Below are 16,936 nucleotides of genomic sequence, written 5' to 3' on the forward strand. Positions count from 1 at the left end.
AATGAAAAGACACTCAGACTCTGAAACCAATGCAAGGGGCTGAATTATGTCCGGCATCAACATATTCAAAAAGTAACACAGATAGCATCAAGACTTAGCCTAGAAATCTAGACGCACCCTAGCGGCAGCAAATGTAATTTGCAGCCAGGGTCATCTAGCAACTCTCCATTGGCTTGCGAGCTGGAAAAACCAAATTCTGGTCAGGCCAATCACATCGTGTATAGAGTCGGTGGGCGGGCTTAACATAAGGATGGCAGAGTTGCGATGGTTCCGCATGAATTCCCTGCTACTTGAAAACAAAGAAGATGGCTGCTGCTGCTGGCAAACAGCGGTCTTTCAAATCGGCTTTGGCCGCGACTCTGGAAGACTTGGAGTTAAGCTTTTCTTTGAGAAAAGAACAAAGAACAGCACTGAAGTTCTTTCTTTAAAAAGGAAGATGTGTTTGCAGTTTTGTAGACCGGATACGGCAAAAGTTTAATCTATCAACTAGCGTTGCTCTGGTTGGCTATGAGTGCAGAGGGAATTTGAAAGACAACAGTTTATCCCGCCCCTCGGATTGAGCCTTGCCAATGGTGAGTTCCCAGACCCAACATCTTGATGTGGGTCTGGTTTGTCAGGCTAATCAAGACTGACTGAAGCTGTTGAGAAGTCTTTCAAGTGAATCACAAACCTCTCAAAACCTGTTAACTAAAGTTTTTAATCCGATGTAATATTATGCAACAAAAACAAAACCCACCAAATGTCAAATACAATGTTTCTTTATTATATGTATTCCTCAACAGAGGTTTTGAAAACCACTTGGTGACAACAAACTGCTGGTGAATGAATAATCTCACATCCTGGAATTGCTGTTGAATCAGCGAGAGCACATCCAGACAACTGAGTTGTTCTCATTTCACCTCTGACAAAATGCATTATTACCTTTGACCTCAACTTCTACGCAGGAGTGTTTAATTTGGTAAATGGGCATCATAAATGAATGATGCGCAGAAATATATCCATACTAGTTTACAGAGTGAAGTGACTGCCAGCCTCTGGTGTTGAAAGATGAACCCCTCAGGTCAGAAATGGACTTTCAAAACAAAAGCAGGATGAATATTAGATATATTGATACCTTGGTTTCTTTTTTTTCTTTTCTTTTTTTTTTTAAACCCTTTATAAGTATACATTAACATATACAGACATGAACCAACAACTTCTGTCAGCCCATGAATTAGAAAATATTGTGCAAATGCTTCGAACAAACTAATCCAGGTACATTGGTTAACACAACCTGTCACTCACTCAACTCGTATATTAAACTGCAGCACACCATATTTTAGAGTAAAGAGCAACTTTTACATTTGACACATTCTACTTTACCTCCCAACATGGACATGATAAGGCCAAAAACCAACTCTTAAGACAACATGAATAACTACTGAGGGGAATAAAATGGCGATGCCAACATTTTAACTGCCGCACCACCAATAATGTATACACAGTCTGCACTATAGATTATACACTTGTTAAAGGGTAAAATCAAAATTATAGCATGCAAAAACAAAATATACCAAACGAAAGATGAAAAAACATCAACAAATGCTTCAGTTAAAATTTGTTTTTAAAAAGTATCTAATAGCTTTGGCTCAGTCAACAACCATAACACCAGTTTAAAGAAACTCTTCTGCCATCACTGCAGTACATTACATTGTGACACTGGGGTACTTCATAATGTAATGAAGGGATAAAGACCACTATACTGGCTTGTAATGTAGTGTGTGTATTTGTGTGCTTTTGAGAAAAGCTTTTCAAGAATACTGGGACCTTTTTAAGGTCCTGTCACACCAGAAAGCAGCACAGGTAAATATTTGGTCCTCGAGGCTTGGTGACTACTTGCAGGGCTAGCTGGTAAACTACTGCCACTGGTGAGCTACAGTAGTAGTAAGCAATTTATCCTTAAGCTTGTTTTTATTGTATCTATATTGGGCCATTAAATCCCCCTGGTATTGTGTTCTTAGGATAGTACACCACTTCATTGGATACAAAACTATTGAGGATAATAAGCATTTGATTCAAAATTTGTATTTGTACCACTGACTCCTGTCTCATAACTGTAGGGTTTCCATTATTTATTAATCTGCGGGTTATCCAGTTCTCTATTAATCCAATTGTTCGTCTTGTAAAAAAAAAGAAGATATCAAATGCCAGTTATAATTTCTTGCTTGTTTATTTATTTAAGGGACAATGCACATTAACATGAGCACCTGAGTCCAACGTGTAAATATGTCAGATTTAGCCATACAGGCTAATTTTCATCTGCAGTTCCTGGCTGACGTCTTGTTTTTTTCTGATCAACAGTTCAAAACCCAAAGATACTCAGTTTATTTTCATGTAGACAGAAAAGCTTCACATTCTCATAATTGAGAAGCTGAAACCTACACATATTTGGCCTAAAAAATGGGTAAAACAATTATTTGATTATCAAAATAAATGCTGGTTAATTTTCTGTTGATCGACTACGATTAATAGCTGCTGCTCAATGTAACCGTCTGCAAACCCTACCTCTCTCCACTCCATCAGAGGAGGTTAACTGTAAGTGGATTGGATGGAGCAAGTTAAGTCATGATGGTATAGTGTAAAAAAAAAAAAAAAAAAATAGCATGGTTTTACCTCGCCCCTGTGAACAAATCCACTAATCGCAGTGATTCCATTGAACTGAATTGATATTTTGCTGTTTTAAACACCTGTGTGACTGGGCCTTTAAAGCTGTTGTGAGCCTCAGCTTAGTGTTGTGGGAGTATTTAGTGTTCAACAGCTTGTGTATCTTCCAGATTTGGCTTTTTGTTCCCTTTAGAGGTGGTACAGACCGATAATAGAAGAAGGTGTTGGGGCTGCTGTGCAGGTGTTAATACTTGGTGTGTTTGTCAGTTTCAATGCCTCAACCTTGTGTGTCCAATCCTGGCGCCCCACTGAGCCAGCCATTCAGAAAGTAAAGATCTCCTCTGCTCTTCCCCTCGCACCAAGTGCAAATAAACATCCATACTGAAAATGTCCATTGACTGAGACACAATGTAGAAAAAGAAAAACTCAACAAGTAAAACATGAAGTGAAATGTAAAAATGCCGTACTAGACGTCCTTTCAGTTTGATTTGTTTTCCTCTTCAGCTTTCTCAGCTGGGGGCGTTTCCTGAGGCGGGAAGTGGGGTGAGTCGTCTTCTGTGGTTTGTGGCTCCGGTTTAGTCAAATGATCCTCTGTCCGTGGCGCTGCAGTTTGTGTACAGTTGATTGGCGATAGCACTATGGGAGGCTGCAGGGGACAAAAACAGTGTCTATATAAGATGGCTGAGTTGTGTGGAGCGGAAAACTAAATGTAATGCTAGACAGAATAGCCATAGATAGGACAAACAAAACCAAAGAATATACAGTCATTCCTCTGTCCACATGTAGATTTGAGGCTAAATGGACTGTTTTTGTTTATCACATCCATATTAAAACTCAATTCAAGGTGCACTGATGTTGTCAGAGGTATTCCTGTAGGCAGAGATACAAAGTCCCAGATATGCATAAAGAAAAAGGGGAAGCGTATCAAAGAAAATCCCACATAGGTGAGTCCACTAAACCACACAGATAAGACATGCTAACTATTTAAGAAATAAAACTAGATAATCTAAATCACTATGAGCACCACCAATAATAGCTTCAGTAGTTGTTAACCACTTGTCTATCACAGATGTGTGTACGCAGATAAATGAAAATAACATCTATTCTTAAGGGAAAAACCACAAAAAAGGAACCTTAAGTAACATCAAGATGTTTTAATGGTAGAGTGTAAAGTAGCAAGCCCAGATGGAATACCTGCAGTGACATTCACAGACAGCTGAGCCCTCAGCAGCACACTAGAGCACACCCACAGTATAATAAAAGGGCAAAGAGCAGCAATGGGAGGAAGGGGAGGGAGGGAGGGAAGGGTGGACAGTAAAACAGAAAGAGGCAGTTGGAACGGATGGAATTATTTAAAGGGGTTACTCAACTTAAAATTCTACTTTACTCGCATGTTATTTTACACTAGGTTTTTTTTCTTTTTTCTTTTGTTGATTGTTTTTTTTTGTTCTTCGGCAGTAGACGGTCATATCAAACTGGTATTCACCACAAATCCACTTCCAGTCCAGAACTGGGGCAACTCCCTGCGCCACAGTGCTACAGTGAGACTGGTGAGCAGAGTGCAAGGCACCAGGTAGAGCAAGGCTGGCTGACCCATCTGCATGAAGGCCAGGGCCACGAAGGTGATCAGCAGGCCGATGCCGTAAGCTGACAGGAGAGAGAGAGAGAGGGAGCACACACAAGGTCAACTTTTTTAAGGTCCAGCCAACACTTAAGGCTATTTTCTGCTTCTGCGTCAACTCCACGCCGTAGCTACGCCATCGCTCCTACGGAGTCGTGACCCTTTGAGTTCTGCGTCGGGGGTTGAACACATTTCTTTGCATCGCGGTGCATTTCACCACCAGAATGCTAGGGGGTGTGTGGTTTCCAGAGGGTCAATCGCGAAACTCTGTTTACTACTGTTTACGTGTGCGTTGGTGTGTGCCTGAAGCCAGCGTGTGTGTGTGGAAAGTGGGTGATAGAGCGAGGGAGAAAGGGAGAGAGTGACGGCAATTAGCTTCGGAGCGAGTTGTGACTCTAGAGGCATAGTGAGAGAAACAAGGTGTCTCCCCTGTGTTTTCTGACCACGGTGGGAAATCTGTAGCAGGAAAAGTTAACCCTCTCCTTGATTAAATGTTGTTTATGAAAAAGGAGAACCATGAAATGAGTAGGGGGAAATGCAACGCTACCAAGCCACGGTCAAGCAACGTGCGCCGCCGCGACGTGTAGTTAAATTTTTTAAGAGGTGCACGTCTGGCTACGGCGTAGGGTCCGGCGTAGGGTCCGGCGTAGGGTCCGGCGTAGGGTCCGGCGTAGGGTCCGGCGTAGGGTCCGGCGTAGGGTCGTGTCTCCACGTAGCAACGGCGTAGATTTTACGCAGAAGTATAAAACAGCCTTTAAGATAATGCAGGGTTTGACTCTAAAGACCCATTCAGACTAAATTTATGTCTCTAGGGGTGGTGGGGTGATTAACATTAGCTGCCTTGGTCAGTGAATTTAATCCTGTTTAGAGTGTGTGTATGTGGGTAATTAGTAATAATAAATGAAGTGATAATTACAGCTGCGATTACTTATTTTTTCCCTTTTTATAATTTAAATATCGACCGGAGCCCCATCCTTATATTTTAAAGTGGATCTCTTGAGGGTTTTTTTTCTGTAGGAAGAGCTGGTTGTCCTACTTTCTTTTTCTTCTCATTTATCAGCTCACTGTGAAATTTGACTTTTATGGGAAAATGGAGGACATCAAAATGTGTTTGCTAATCTGATTATCTGATAATCTGGAAACATTTTACCACCAACATATAGGCCTATTTGGGAAACAATATTCCAACAAAAAAAGGTAAAAACCTTTAGGAGAGCTCATTAAATGGGCTGTTGTAATGTTAGTTACAGGTAGGAACTGGTTTTCTCTATTGGCTTATCCGGCAGAATACAATCCTGTAATTTCACAATGGTTAAAATGTCGTCCAGAACAACTGTAATGTTAGTCCCATACAAATGGGGCTTATCATAACACTCCAGCAACATTTCATCAATTACAACCCTCACAAGCCCCCTCCCCATGTACGTACCGATCGTACAGGCCACAAAGTAGATCCTGGAGGATTGTGTTAAAATGTCAAACCTGTGACAGTACGCCACCAGCAGACCTGACAGAAAAACAACAAAAAGTATCAATCAACATCATACTCGGGTGTCAGACAAAGTCTTATTTTTTGAGTGATAAAAGTGTTTCCCTGCACTTTATAATACCAGGTCTTAACACTAGATATTCCCTAAAACCACAGATAAGATAAATTAAATGTTTTACAAAGAAGTGGCAAAAAATACTTTATTTTTTAGTCATCAATTTGTGAGAACTAAACCTTGTAACTATATAGCATTACAAATGCAGCCATAAAAAGTGTGGGTGTTGAGTAGTTCTGTGTTTACATAGCTGGGTGACTGTGGGCATTGTTGGTTAAATCATTTTCTGGTTGTGACCACAAAAAAACCCCACATAATGAGCTTTAATCAGGTTAAGCTCCTTGTGGTAGGATGACCAGTGGTGGAAGAAGTATTCAGATCCTTTACTTAAAGCTTTATTGCGTAATTTTTTGATATTAATGAACGTCTGTTAAATTCAAGCCATTGCTAAATGAGTTGCTATAAAGCTAATTAAGACTATCAGCTCACACTGAGTTCAGAAGATTGTGTCGTCCGGTGACTTTCCCGCGCAGAAGCTCGAGTGAAGATAATTACCCCTTCTGAAAAGTCCATCATGTTTTTTTTAATCCTCCGTGTCCTCCTTGGCTACTAGCAACTGTGTGGAGGAGGGGTGGGGGCGCGAGCGCAATCATGGAAGGCTTGATTCATGTGGACACGCCGACAGTTTTGTTGTCATTACTTAGAATTCCTCATGAGGGCGACAGAAACTACTCACTATAGCTTTAAGTTAAACTATTAATACCACATTGTAAAAATACTCTGTTACAAGTAAAGGTCCTGCACTGAAAATGTTACTTAAGTAAAAGTATGTAAGCATCATCAGGGAAATGTACTTAAAGTATTAAAAGAAAAAGTGCTTAATGCAGAATTTTAGAAACTGTAAACGATGAAAACAGTTTCTGTCAATCAACTAAGTGTTTAATCGGCTAATCATTTCAGCTGTACTTTTAGGCCTATATGTTTAATTTACAATAAAAGATTGTATTTTATAAACTACATGTATTGAGTGCAAAAATCTTAATTTGTAAAGAAACTAATTACTAAAGCTGTCAGATTAATGTAGTGGAGTAAAAAAGTACATTTCTGAAATGTAGCGGAGTAGAAGTAGAAAGTGGCATGAAAAGAAAAGACAAGTAAAGTACAAGTACCTCAAATTTGTACTTATGTACAGTACTTGAGTAAAAGTACCTAGTTACATTCCACCACTGAGGATGACCGTACATTACCTGGCACTAAGATATCACCAAAGCCAAGGAGAGAGAAGGGCCGGTCACAAAGAGCCAGAGGAGAGGAGTTTAACCTTGGCACTTTGAGCACCATTGGAAGCTGGAGGAAACACAAACACTAGTGTTATCATCTACTACTTGACCCATGAGCTAAGAGGGGCATTTGGAGTTGGAAGAGCAAACCCCACTCACCCAAAGGGAGTTGCAGAATTTGAAAACAAGCTCACCTTTTCATGCATGGAGGCGTCAGAGGGACCAGCCGCTACCTCCACCATTATACTTTCCCCACTCTGTGGAGAAAAGGCCATGGGTAATCTAAGTATGACACACAGTGAACAAGGCCATAGACATTTGGATAGCCTTGAGTGAAAACTGTCTTAACATACCTTTGTAAAGAAGGGTGTAATAAATACGAAGAAAACATCATAGACAAAAAGGACCGACAGTAATAAGGTGCAAGCCTGCAGAGCCGAGACAGAAAAATACATCAGGTGAGTTTACAACTAACATAATCCAACCATTTATTATTCAAAACACAATTAAAAAAAAAAACACTTTCCACATTGTTATAGTTTATATTAAGGAGTGCTGACCCACCTTAAATGTGGGGAGTCTGACTGTTTTGAGCATGTAGAGACAGAAGGCGATCCCCAGGGCATCCTGTAACACCCACGCCCACCTAGAACATGCATAACAAGACTGAGTCAGCCAACACCATCATCATCATCATATAATGTACCTACAACATGTTATCACGTACACACAGACAGAAAAATGCTACCATTATGTCACCCGACACACAACAAGCAATAGACACCCACAATGGAGTACATGTGCCCTTAAACCAAAATACTTGGGAAATCAGCTGGAAAAAAATCTTACCTACAGTTGCAAATATCATCGTTTTTACATATAAATCAAATTAAATGTAGTGCATGTGCAGCCCAAATGATAACACTGTTTCTCTATGGTTTGTGTTTTTCAATATTTCTGCCCACATAGTACATACTTTTGTAAATGATAAAGGACTATCACACACTTTAAAATGATTCTCCCGCTGTCAGCACATTATTGCTAAGTGTTGATGTCAACACACTGATCAGATCAATATTTTGTTCCTTTGTATTATAAGCGAGACGCTATTGCTCAGACAAAGCAGGAGGACATGAATGAAACCGTTTCATAAAGCCAACTCAGAGCTGATGAGATCAAAACTACACAGGCACCATAGTAAAATGTGAACAACCTGTCCCGAAAAAAAGATCTTTTGTTGAATGCACTAGCTGTTTTTCTCTGTACATGTGACTGAATTTGACACTTTTTCTCTTTGCACTTACTGGTCTTCATTGCGAAACACCATCCAGGTGAGGCTGACGCCAATGCAGAGGGCCGACAGCAGCAACATGCGGATCTGCGGCCGTTTGTGCAGGTATGGCAAGTTGTTCTCTGGGACCCTGTGGTCATAAGACGGTCCACAAATCAATAAATATAACCACAATTGAGACATATATCAACAGTGTACAGGGTTTTTTCAGGCTAACCATTCACTTGCAATATTTATATGGTTAAAATATACCTTGAGACCCTATCGCTATCTTTAACTCTATCTTTAACCACATCATTTGAAGATATAATAAGTAATGTGAATAAGTAAATGTATAGACAAAGCTTGCAAAACGTATGCGATTGTATGGAGACTTTATGGGCAGCTAGCATTATGAAAACATACTGACATGACTGGCCTCACCTCCACTTGCAGAAAGGGAGTCTCCTGACAAACGGCCAGAGACAGCTGTAGAGGCCGACAGAGGAGGCCACACAGAAGATGGCTATGACCCAAATGGCTAAACAGTGAGGAAACAGGGGAGGCAGGCAGGAGATTAGGGCATATTATTATACGATATCCACTCATATTCTACTGAGGAAATATACTTTTTTGGGGTGTTTTGCTCTTTGAAAAAGTTAGTCCTTAAATATTTGAATAGTGGTTTCCCTGCTGTGTGTCCAGTATTAAATGTGCTGGGTGATCAAAGATGCTAAGCAGTCTATCAGCAGCTGCCAGTTTAAACGATTTATTTATAGCCTGGAGGAATCTTGAGCTTTAGCTAATTGGAGGAACTATTAACTCACTTTGTTATCCAACATTTGCTCAGATGGGCTTTTAAAGCTTTAGTGCGCAACTATTTTATATTAATGAATGTGACATTCAAGCAATTGCCAAATGAGTTGATACAAAGCTAATCAGTTCCACAAAACGCTCTCTGTATTTCTCAGTATGGCTATGTTTACATAATGGTGTAGTCCAGCGACATTCGCGCGCAGAAGCTCAAGCGATGAGTTTTACATCACCGCTGAGAAAGGACAACAGCAGCGTTCAGCTTTGGAGACAAAGAGGACAACAATTACAAGATAATTCCCTTTTCTGAAGAGTCCATCATGTTTGTTTTTTTAATCCTCCGTGTCCTCCTTGATTTGACGGGATAAACGCTACTAGCAACTGTGTGGAGGAGGGGTGGGGGTGGTAAGCGATCACCGAAGGCTTGTGTCACGTGGATGCACCGACAGTGTTGTTATCATTAATTAGAATCCCTAATGGGGGCTACAGAAACTATGATACTATAGCTTTAACCGGAAATCGTCTGATTATACATCCTGCTTCTTAGCTGCTGAAAACCATATTTATATACATATATGGGCAGTGATGACACGCTAATTTTCAAAAACCCTACAACTAAGTAAACTATGATTTGAAGGAGGCATTGTAGTTACAAAATAAAGTGCAATTATGCAACTGCTTTCCTTCTTACTCTAAATTTATTTTAGTATCAGGGGACGACACATAAGGAGAAATTTGACAGTGTTTCCAAAGCAAACAATTTATCTAGTTTAAAATTAGAAGAAAAGACAAATGACAGCCTACTTAGTGGTGCGCTTATATAATTGGGTGTCAGATGCTACACTAGTGTCTCAATCAAAGTTAACAAGGAAGCCTGCGAGATGCGGTTGAAAGCTCAGAAAAAGCTAGCTAGTGGTCACTGAGTTGAGATTATTTGTCAAACAAGGAAAACATTGTCGACCACATTCTTTCATTTTCTTCTTTTTTAACAAAATGTGAACGAGTATCTTTGATCAGCATATTAACAGTTATATTATGTGTGCTTGGATCATTGAAGTGTGAGTGTATTTGTTGGCATCGTACCCAGACTATCATAGAAGAAGTAGAGTAGCACCAGCATGCTGCAGCACATGACCACGAACACACAGGTCATGATGGGGGTGACGTCTACGGTCTCCTCGTCCTGCTTCTCCGCACCGTCGTCCCGCTTGTGCTTCATGTAGCGTCTGCGAGAGGAGGAACGGAATTCAGAAATGCATGCTGCCCTGAGGAGGCTTGTTTGGGATGCTCATAACTCGAGAGACTAATGATGTGTACTTAGGCACACTCATCTGCTTGTGCCAGCTTATTAAAGGTCCTATGAAATGCTGCTATTTGGATGCTTTTATATAGGCCTTAGTGGTCCCCTAATACTGTATCTGAAGTCTCTTTCCCGAAAATTCAGCCTTGGTGCAGAATTACAGCCACTAGAGCCAGTCCCACAGTGATCTTTCCTTAGGGCATGCCATTTCTGTGTCTGTAGCTTTAAATGCTATTGAAGAGGAGAGAGGGGGGGCAAGGTGGAGGGTGGGGGTGTGGCCTTGACCAGCTTGCGGCCACGGTTGTAGCTCTATTTCCTCATGGGCGGGCCAAATTCTCTGGGCGGCTGTGGGCAAAGCAGAGAAAGGGGAGGTAACCTTTCCCCTTATGACGACATAAAGGGAAGATTCCAGATTGGCCCATCTGAGCTTTCATTTTCTCAAAGGCGGAGCAGGATACCCAGGGCTTAGTTTACACCTATCGCCATTTCTAGCCACTGGGGGACCATAGGCAGGCTAGGGGAACTCATATTAATGTTAAATAAACCTCATAAAGTGAAATTTAATTTAAAGGTCCCATGGCATTTTCATGCCATGGGACCTTTAAGCAACATAGGCTAGGGCAATGCAGTTAGTCAGCCTCTTGGGTTTTGTCTTTCACTTGTTTTATTAAAAAGTATTCACTGATGGTTGCTGACTTGCCAAAGCAGCCACAGTCAATATTTACCATAATTTAGCTGGCTGGCTGGGACTCACTTCCTTCCAGAGTTTAAAACACACACTCATATTACTAAATGTTTTTTGCCAGCGGTCCTGTGCGTCAGAGACCCCCTATGACTGTGCCCTCAGTCACCTTGGCAAGTCCGTCAGGAAGGACTGACTCGAATTGGCTCAAGCCGATGAGTCATTCCTATGGCCTTAAATAAACAACACTTTAGCCCTTTAGTGGAGTTGCAGCAATACAATGCAGACTGCTTGGTATGAGACAAATACACATACATCACTGAGAGAAAAGACTGAGCAATCTTTCGCTTGTAGTTCTTTGCCAAGAAAACTCACTGATTTCGCCTTAAGATGACTCCCCAAAAAAATAACTTTGATTTAAATTTAGCAGTCGGGACTAAAAGCACGGTAAGCACAGCCATGAGGAAACTTTGTGTCCTGTAATAATGTAATGTAGTGGAAAGTACAAAGTCAGGAAAACTGTAGATCACAACCAGCATCATCATTGACAATCAACTACCATTTTTGTCCCTTAAAAGACTTAAACTACTTTTGGATTTCCGGTTTGATTAAAAACATTAATTTAACCTTGAAAGGGGATATCCTCTATTCTGAAAGTAAAAAGCTTTAATTAATTTTTCCTCCAGTACATCGCTGTCTGTTTTATTTATCTATATATTGTAACACTCAAACCCATATAAGCATTCAAAATCATGGAGTGATGACCCACATTAAATGTCAGTTTCCTCTATCGTCTCCACTTACTTCTTGCTGTCTCTGCTGCCAGCCCAGTAACCTCCAATGGCAACAGTTCCTACTGCCATCAAAAAGATGATCACCATGTTGTAGTCCAACACTGGCTCATTGGGTGCGTACATGGCGACCAGTCTTCCTTTACCAAAGGTCTGCAGCAGTTGCAAACAACATTACGTTAAGGCTGACGAATTTGTTAAATCGGGACATACTTCTCCCCTGTAGATTCTCATCAAACATGCATTATTTTACATTTGGCAAAAATATATTTTGTATTTTTAATTCTCTACTACACCATAATCCAAAGTGAAATACTGTATATACATATCTGTCTCTGCTGTAAGGCTGTAAAATCGGTAGAACCCCATAGGTAGCTGGAGGTTTGTTTGTCTACTGTTTTGATGGCTAGTAGTAGATGGCCTCTCACCTTGCCTATGTCCAGCATATCAGAGTAGCTGAGCAGTGCTACAGGAATGTCAATCTCCTCATACTGAGTCTTGTTTCCTGCTGGTGGTGTCTGTAATTTAAAAACAAAATAAAAGAAACATACATTTCTGTTTTCTGAAGTGCCAAAATCAACTTAATCTTTATGCAGAATGAATACAAGCAACAGCCTTAACAAATGGTTATAAGCAGGGTTACCAGTCTGTCCTTGCTGACGATGAGAAGGCCCTTGGCGCCGTTAATCTGGGCCAGTCGGACCTTTTCATAGAAAGTGCAGTTGCCTCTCATCACCATGGGGATGCGATTTGGGAAGCCTCCCTCCGGGACGTCGGAGGGCGAGCACAGGACCGATGTTGTCAGGTCATAGATCTGAAGACGTGACTTCAAGACAAAAAGTTTGCAATGTTGACTAGAGCTGGAGGACATTCTGTTATGGTTCAACACTATTTTTATAAAGAAAAAATAGCACAGCATTTATTTGATCTTTATATATTAATAGGCTGGATATAATTGTTCTTTAAAAATGCTTCTTAAATCAGTGAAAATTAGCTGGATCATATCTGTTGCTAAGAGACTGGAGTCAATAGAGCTGCAGTCTGATCCTAATAATGGATGTATGAAACTATCTCTGCATTTAAAAAAACAAAACAAAAAAAAAAACCTTGTGCTAAACAAGACAGTTTTAGTTTTTCTTCTTCTAATGATACAATAACATCCAAAAATGAAATCCTTCATGCATTTATTTCCTCCACAGCGGATTACTGCAACTCATTATATTCTCCTATCAGTCAGAAAGATCTCCAACATTTGCAGTTTGCAGGTTCATAAAGCAGCTGCCAGAGTCCAACAGGCACTGTAGAGTGGAGGAGATCAGATTTCAGCATCCTGTACGAGGCTTCCTGAAATATTTTATTGATCACCTACATATAAGTACATACATACTGGAGATTATCCACACTGTTCTGTGTGTCTGTGAAGCACTTTGTAAATCATTTCTTGTGTGTGTCATTATTATCATTGCTTACACCTCTTGTTCCTCACTCGTGTGACTTACTGCTTTATTGAGGTCCTGAGGTAGACGTGCCCATTGTGAGTTAAAGAATATGCAGTAATCCTTTCCATTGCTCTTGCCCTTGTCACTGAAATGAGCCATGCCGTACTCTCCCACCACCTGTCAACATGACAACAAGGTCTGTATCACTCCACATGTCCATGAAATGTTTGTAACTTTGACTTTTGGATCATAGACTTGAACATTATTTCCAGCCACAGATGATCTGTTGTTGCTGTTTCACCAGAAATCCTGTAACAAGGTAAAAGTCAAAAGTATTGCTGAATGTATAATGTGTATTTCTAAACACTCCTGTCAACAGTAAAGCTGTGGAGTGCTGCTCTGCAAATACATGTGCAATAGAGTAGCCTTTTGTAAACAACGGAGCCTGCTGATGGTCAAACTAATGATACTTTCAAGTTGAGGGATTTTGTTGTTATCTCCATTTAATTTTTTTTTTTAAATTAGCCATAATATTTACACTAAGAGGCAACAGGTCGCGTAAGTCATGTAGGGACCCCACCTGCTGGCAGCAGAAAAAGTGTGGTTTTACTGGTAGTGAGTAACTTACTAAAATTAATATAATTTAACAACAATGTGCATGCACAAAGCATTTGGCAATGAAAGCGATGGCACAAAGGGTGATCGACAGGGGCGGAGCTAGATGTTGTAAACATTCGGGGTTCAGCCAAAACTTAGGGGGGCCGGGGGGCATTACCAGTAACGTTATGACAGCAATTTAAGGAGAATGTGACCAGTCGAATTATCACCGGTGTTAAACTATGTCGGAAATGTACAATGGCTCATTATGAAAGTGTAAATATGCATCTGTACAAAATTGTTGTTGTCCCACCATGTATTGAACATTTTTCCCACCTAAAACGACACTGTGTATTAGTATATACACTGTAAAATGAGGTGCTGTTGAATTGTAGAGTTGAGTCTACCCTAACTGATATAAATGGGGTGGACAAAATACTATGAACACTCAGCATCACAAACTACAGCAGGGGTGGCGAACCTGTGGCTCTTGAGCCGTATGCGGCTCTTTGCCTGCTCCTGTGAGGCTCTTATTGTGTGGCTGGGGGCTGTGTCATTGGTTGATTGTTGTTTTTAACTTATCTGAAACATACAGTATTTCAGATAAGTAAAAAAAAAAGACACATTTGAATGCATCTGCCAATACATTTGCCAATTATTTTAAAATGGAAAATAATGCAGCAGAGTTTTGAGGACAGATTCTGCAACCTGAGGAAAAACAGCGGCCACAGATCACCTTCCTCGTTAACCCTTTCACTGCTGAATCCGACTGTTTGAAAGCCCCTTTAGTGACAGATGAGTGAGAGAGTTGCTTCGAGTGGCCACAACCGAGTTCAAGCAAGACCTGAAAAGGACTGTGGATAACAAAGACTGTCAGGTTTCCCACTGAGTCAATCTAAGTGAGAAAAAAAAAATATGAAAACTGCTATGTATTATGACTGTCATTAGATCTGGAAGACACTGTTGCTGTTGTAGTGTGGACGTGCATGTGTTGTGTGGCTTTTTGCTATGGTGCGTTTTTTTTTGTGGCTCTTTATACCTAACTGGTTGGCCACCCCTGAACTACAGCATCCAAAGTTACAATAAAGTTGAATCAACACAAACAGTTAAAGACTAAAGGAACATTTAATAGAGAATTGTTGCAGTGTTGTATTAGACTGCATTAGTTTTAGCCAGGTGTATTTAAACTGGCAAGATAACGGCCGATGGTCTGGTACTTGTCAAACCTTGACCTGAGTGCCTGATTTAGAAAACCTTGTTTTATATATGGCCTATATATTTGTAATAACAAAGAATATATGTCTAATGTTATACAGACCAGAGAATAACATTACTTGAACTCAGCGGGTAAAAGTACAGTTGGTTATAACATTTTAGGCAGGGACATTATAATCAGCCGAGAAATATTTTAACCTGAGGTCACAAGTTTCAGACGCGTTACCACAAATTTGTAACTGACGTTATAGTGTTATAGTGAGTTATTATAGCTAACATTTCCCGATCCAATGTCTGCTAATCGCTACTAAAATGCAGTCTATCATAAAACATTGTAGTGGTTTCGGTGATGCGGTGAATCAGCACTAATCTTCGTTTTTTTGTTACATCAAAATGTGAGTGATGTGCGGGTTTCTAGGGCCCAAAGTGATCTCCGCAAGCTAACAGTCATAGCATTCAAGCTAATAATCCCGGAACACGGCTGGAAAAAACAATCTATTTTTGTTAGCCACATGCCACAATGCGTAATAAACGCACAGATAAATAGCTTTTGGAGAAATAGGCTCGGTCTCTCTCACCTTCTGGATGAGAAAAGCGGTCCAAATCAGTGTTTTAGGGACCCTCATGATGCCTAGCTTGTTGTTGTTTCCCCCATCAACCAACCAACCAACCAAGAGTTCGGCTCTCTGGCCCCTCACTCGAGCCCCCACCAGCTGTTCTAACAAGTCACGCCCGTTTTGCTATGCAGGGTTTTCAATTGGCTGTCACCGTTACGACAGCGAGCGAACATGTCCCTGATTGGTTTAAATAAATGCCAGTCAAAAATAAAAAATAAGTCATAATAATAATAATCAGTGAAAACGTTACAAGAAGTAAGACGTTTAGTAAACATGTTTAATCGGGTCTCGATAATTTAGGTAGAAGTAATACAGGCGTGGTTGAGCTTTTAAAGATGGATAATAGTTCATGGGTGTAAAACATAAATTACAGATATATTATTATATATTTATTCCCAACTGAATTTTTAAAGAGCCACCAGACTTAATCACATGTGATTCAATATGTTTGAAATAATAATATACAAGTAAGATATATAGCAAAACTTAAAAAAACACAAAACATTACATTTTATAATACAATTTATATTATAATTTTAATTTTTTATTTTAGCTATGTTTCTTTATTATATTACATGGCCTATATTACAGAAAGAGAAGTCCTCATTAAATCAAGACCGTTCAGTCACCACAAGACGTGGACTCTTGAAGTCAGACTTGAGCCAAACAAGGCTGGCACGGCTGCAGCCATGGTTTCCATTCCTAACCCTGGATTCTCACTGTAATTATAGATTACTGGGCGGCCTCCAGTATAACTGCTAATCAGGAACTTTTAAAAACAGCAACGTTGTAAGCAGTCTATGAATTGTTCTATACACTGCATTAACCAACCTAGATTTCAGAGCCAAATATTGGACTTTTTACTCCACAACATTTATACAAGTCCCTATGTTATCCACCAAACATTAGCATTAAAGGACAATTCCGGCGCAAAATGAACCTAGGGGCTATTAACAGATGTGTACCCACTCTGTCGCTCTCTGGGACATGTTTTCATGCTAATCGAATGAGTTTGGAGCTTGAAAGACGCTAGCGCGGACCGCTGATTAGCTTACAACGCTAGTATTCGGGGCACAGGGAACGTAAAAACAAATCGCTATTTATAGTTGAGAATAGCTGGACTT

At 40.3% G+C, this 16,936-nt stretch overlaps 1 protein-coding gene across 3 annotated transcripts; it reads right to left on the reverse strand.

Annotated features, from left to right (window-relative positions):
* Positions 1-742: 742 nt before the first annotated feature.
* On the reverse strand, positions 743-15,987 carry sppl2 (signal peptide peptidase-like 2). Of its 3 annotated transcripts, XM_036005260.1 has the most exons (16): positions 15,774-15,987; positions 13,444-13,560; positions 12,588-12,770; positions 12,373-12,462; positions 11,958-12,097; positions 10,255-10,397; positions 8,803-8,899; positions 8,393-8,509; positions 7,653-7,734; positions 7,442-7,516; positions 7,283-7,345; positions 7,056-7,155; positions 5,694-5,771; positions 4,130-4,290; positions 3,838-3,878; positions 743-3,289 (listed from the first exon to the last, which is right to left on the reverse strand). In XM_036005260.1, exons 1-16 carry the CDS (start codon positions 15,819-15,821, stop codon positions 3,280-3,282), a joined length of 1,545 nt encoding a protein of 514 aa, XP_035861153.1. In that variant the 5' UTR covers positions 15,822-15,987; the 3' UTR covers positions 743-3,279. The 3 variants fall into 3 exon arrangements, 2 of the variants coding, with proteins under 2 accessions (XP_035861153.1, XP_031149781.1); XR_004898322.1 differs by lacking the exon at positions 3,838-3,878 and having other exon boundaries at positions 4,013-4,290; XM_031293921.2 differs by lacking the exon at positions 3,838-3,878.
* Between the last annotated feature and the right edge of the window lie 949 nt (positions 15,988-16,936).

Source organism: Sander lucioperca, chromosome 9, assembly GCF_008315115.2.
Source record: "Sander lucioperca isolate FBNREF2018 chromosome 9, SLUC_FBN_1.2, whole genome shotgun sequence".
NCBI lineage: Eukaryota > Metazoa > Chordata > Actinopteri > Perciformes > Percidae > Sander > Sander lucioperca.

Coding starts and splice junctions, on each gene's coding strand:
- sppl2 (XM_031293921.2), bottom strand. CDS start 15,821: ATGAGGGTCCCTAAAACACTGATTTGGACCGCTTTTCTCATCCAGAAG. Junction 13,561..15,773: donor CCGCTTTTCTCATCCAGAAG/GTGAGAGAGACC, acceptor TCATGTTGACAG/GTGGTGGGAGAGTACGGCAT. Junction 7,156..7,282: donor ACGCCTCCATGCATGAAAAG/GTGAGCTTGTTT, acceptor TGTTTCCTCCAG/CTTCCAATGGTGCTCAAAGT.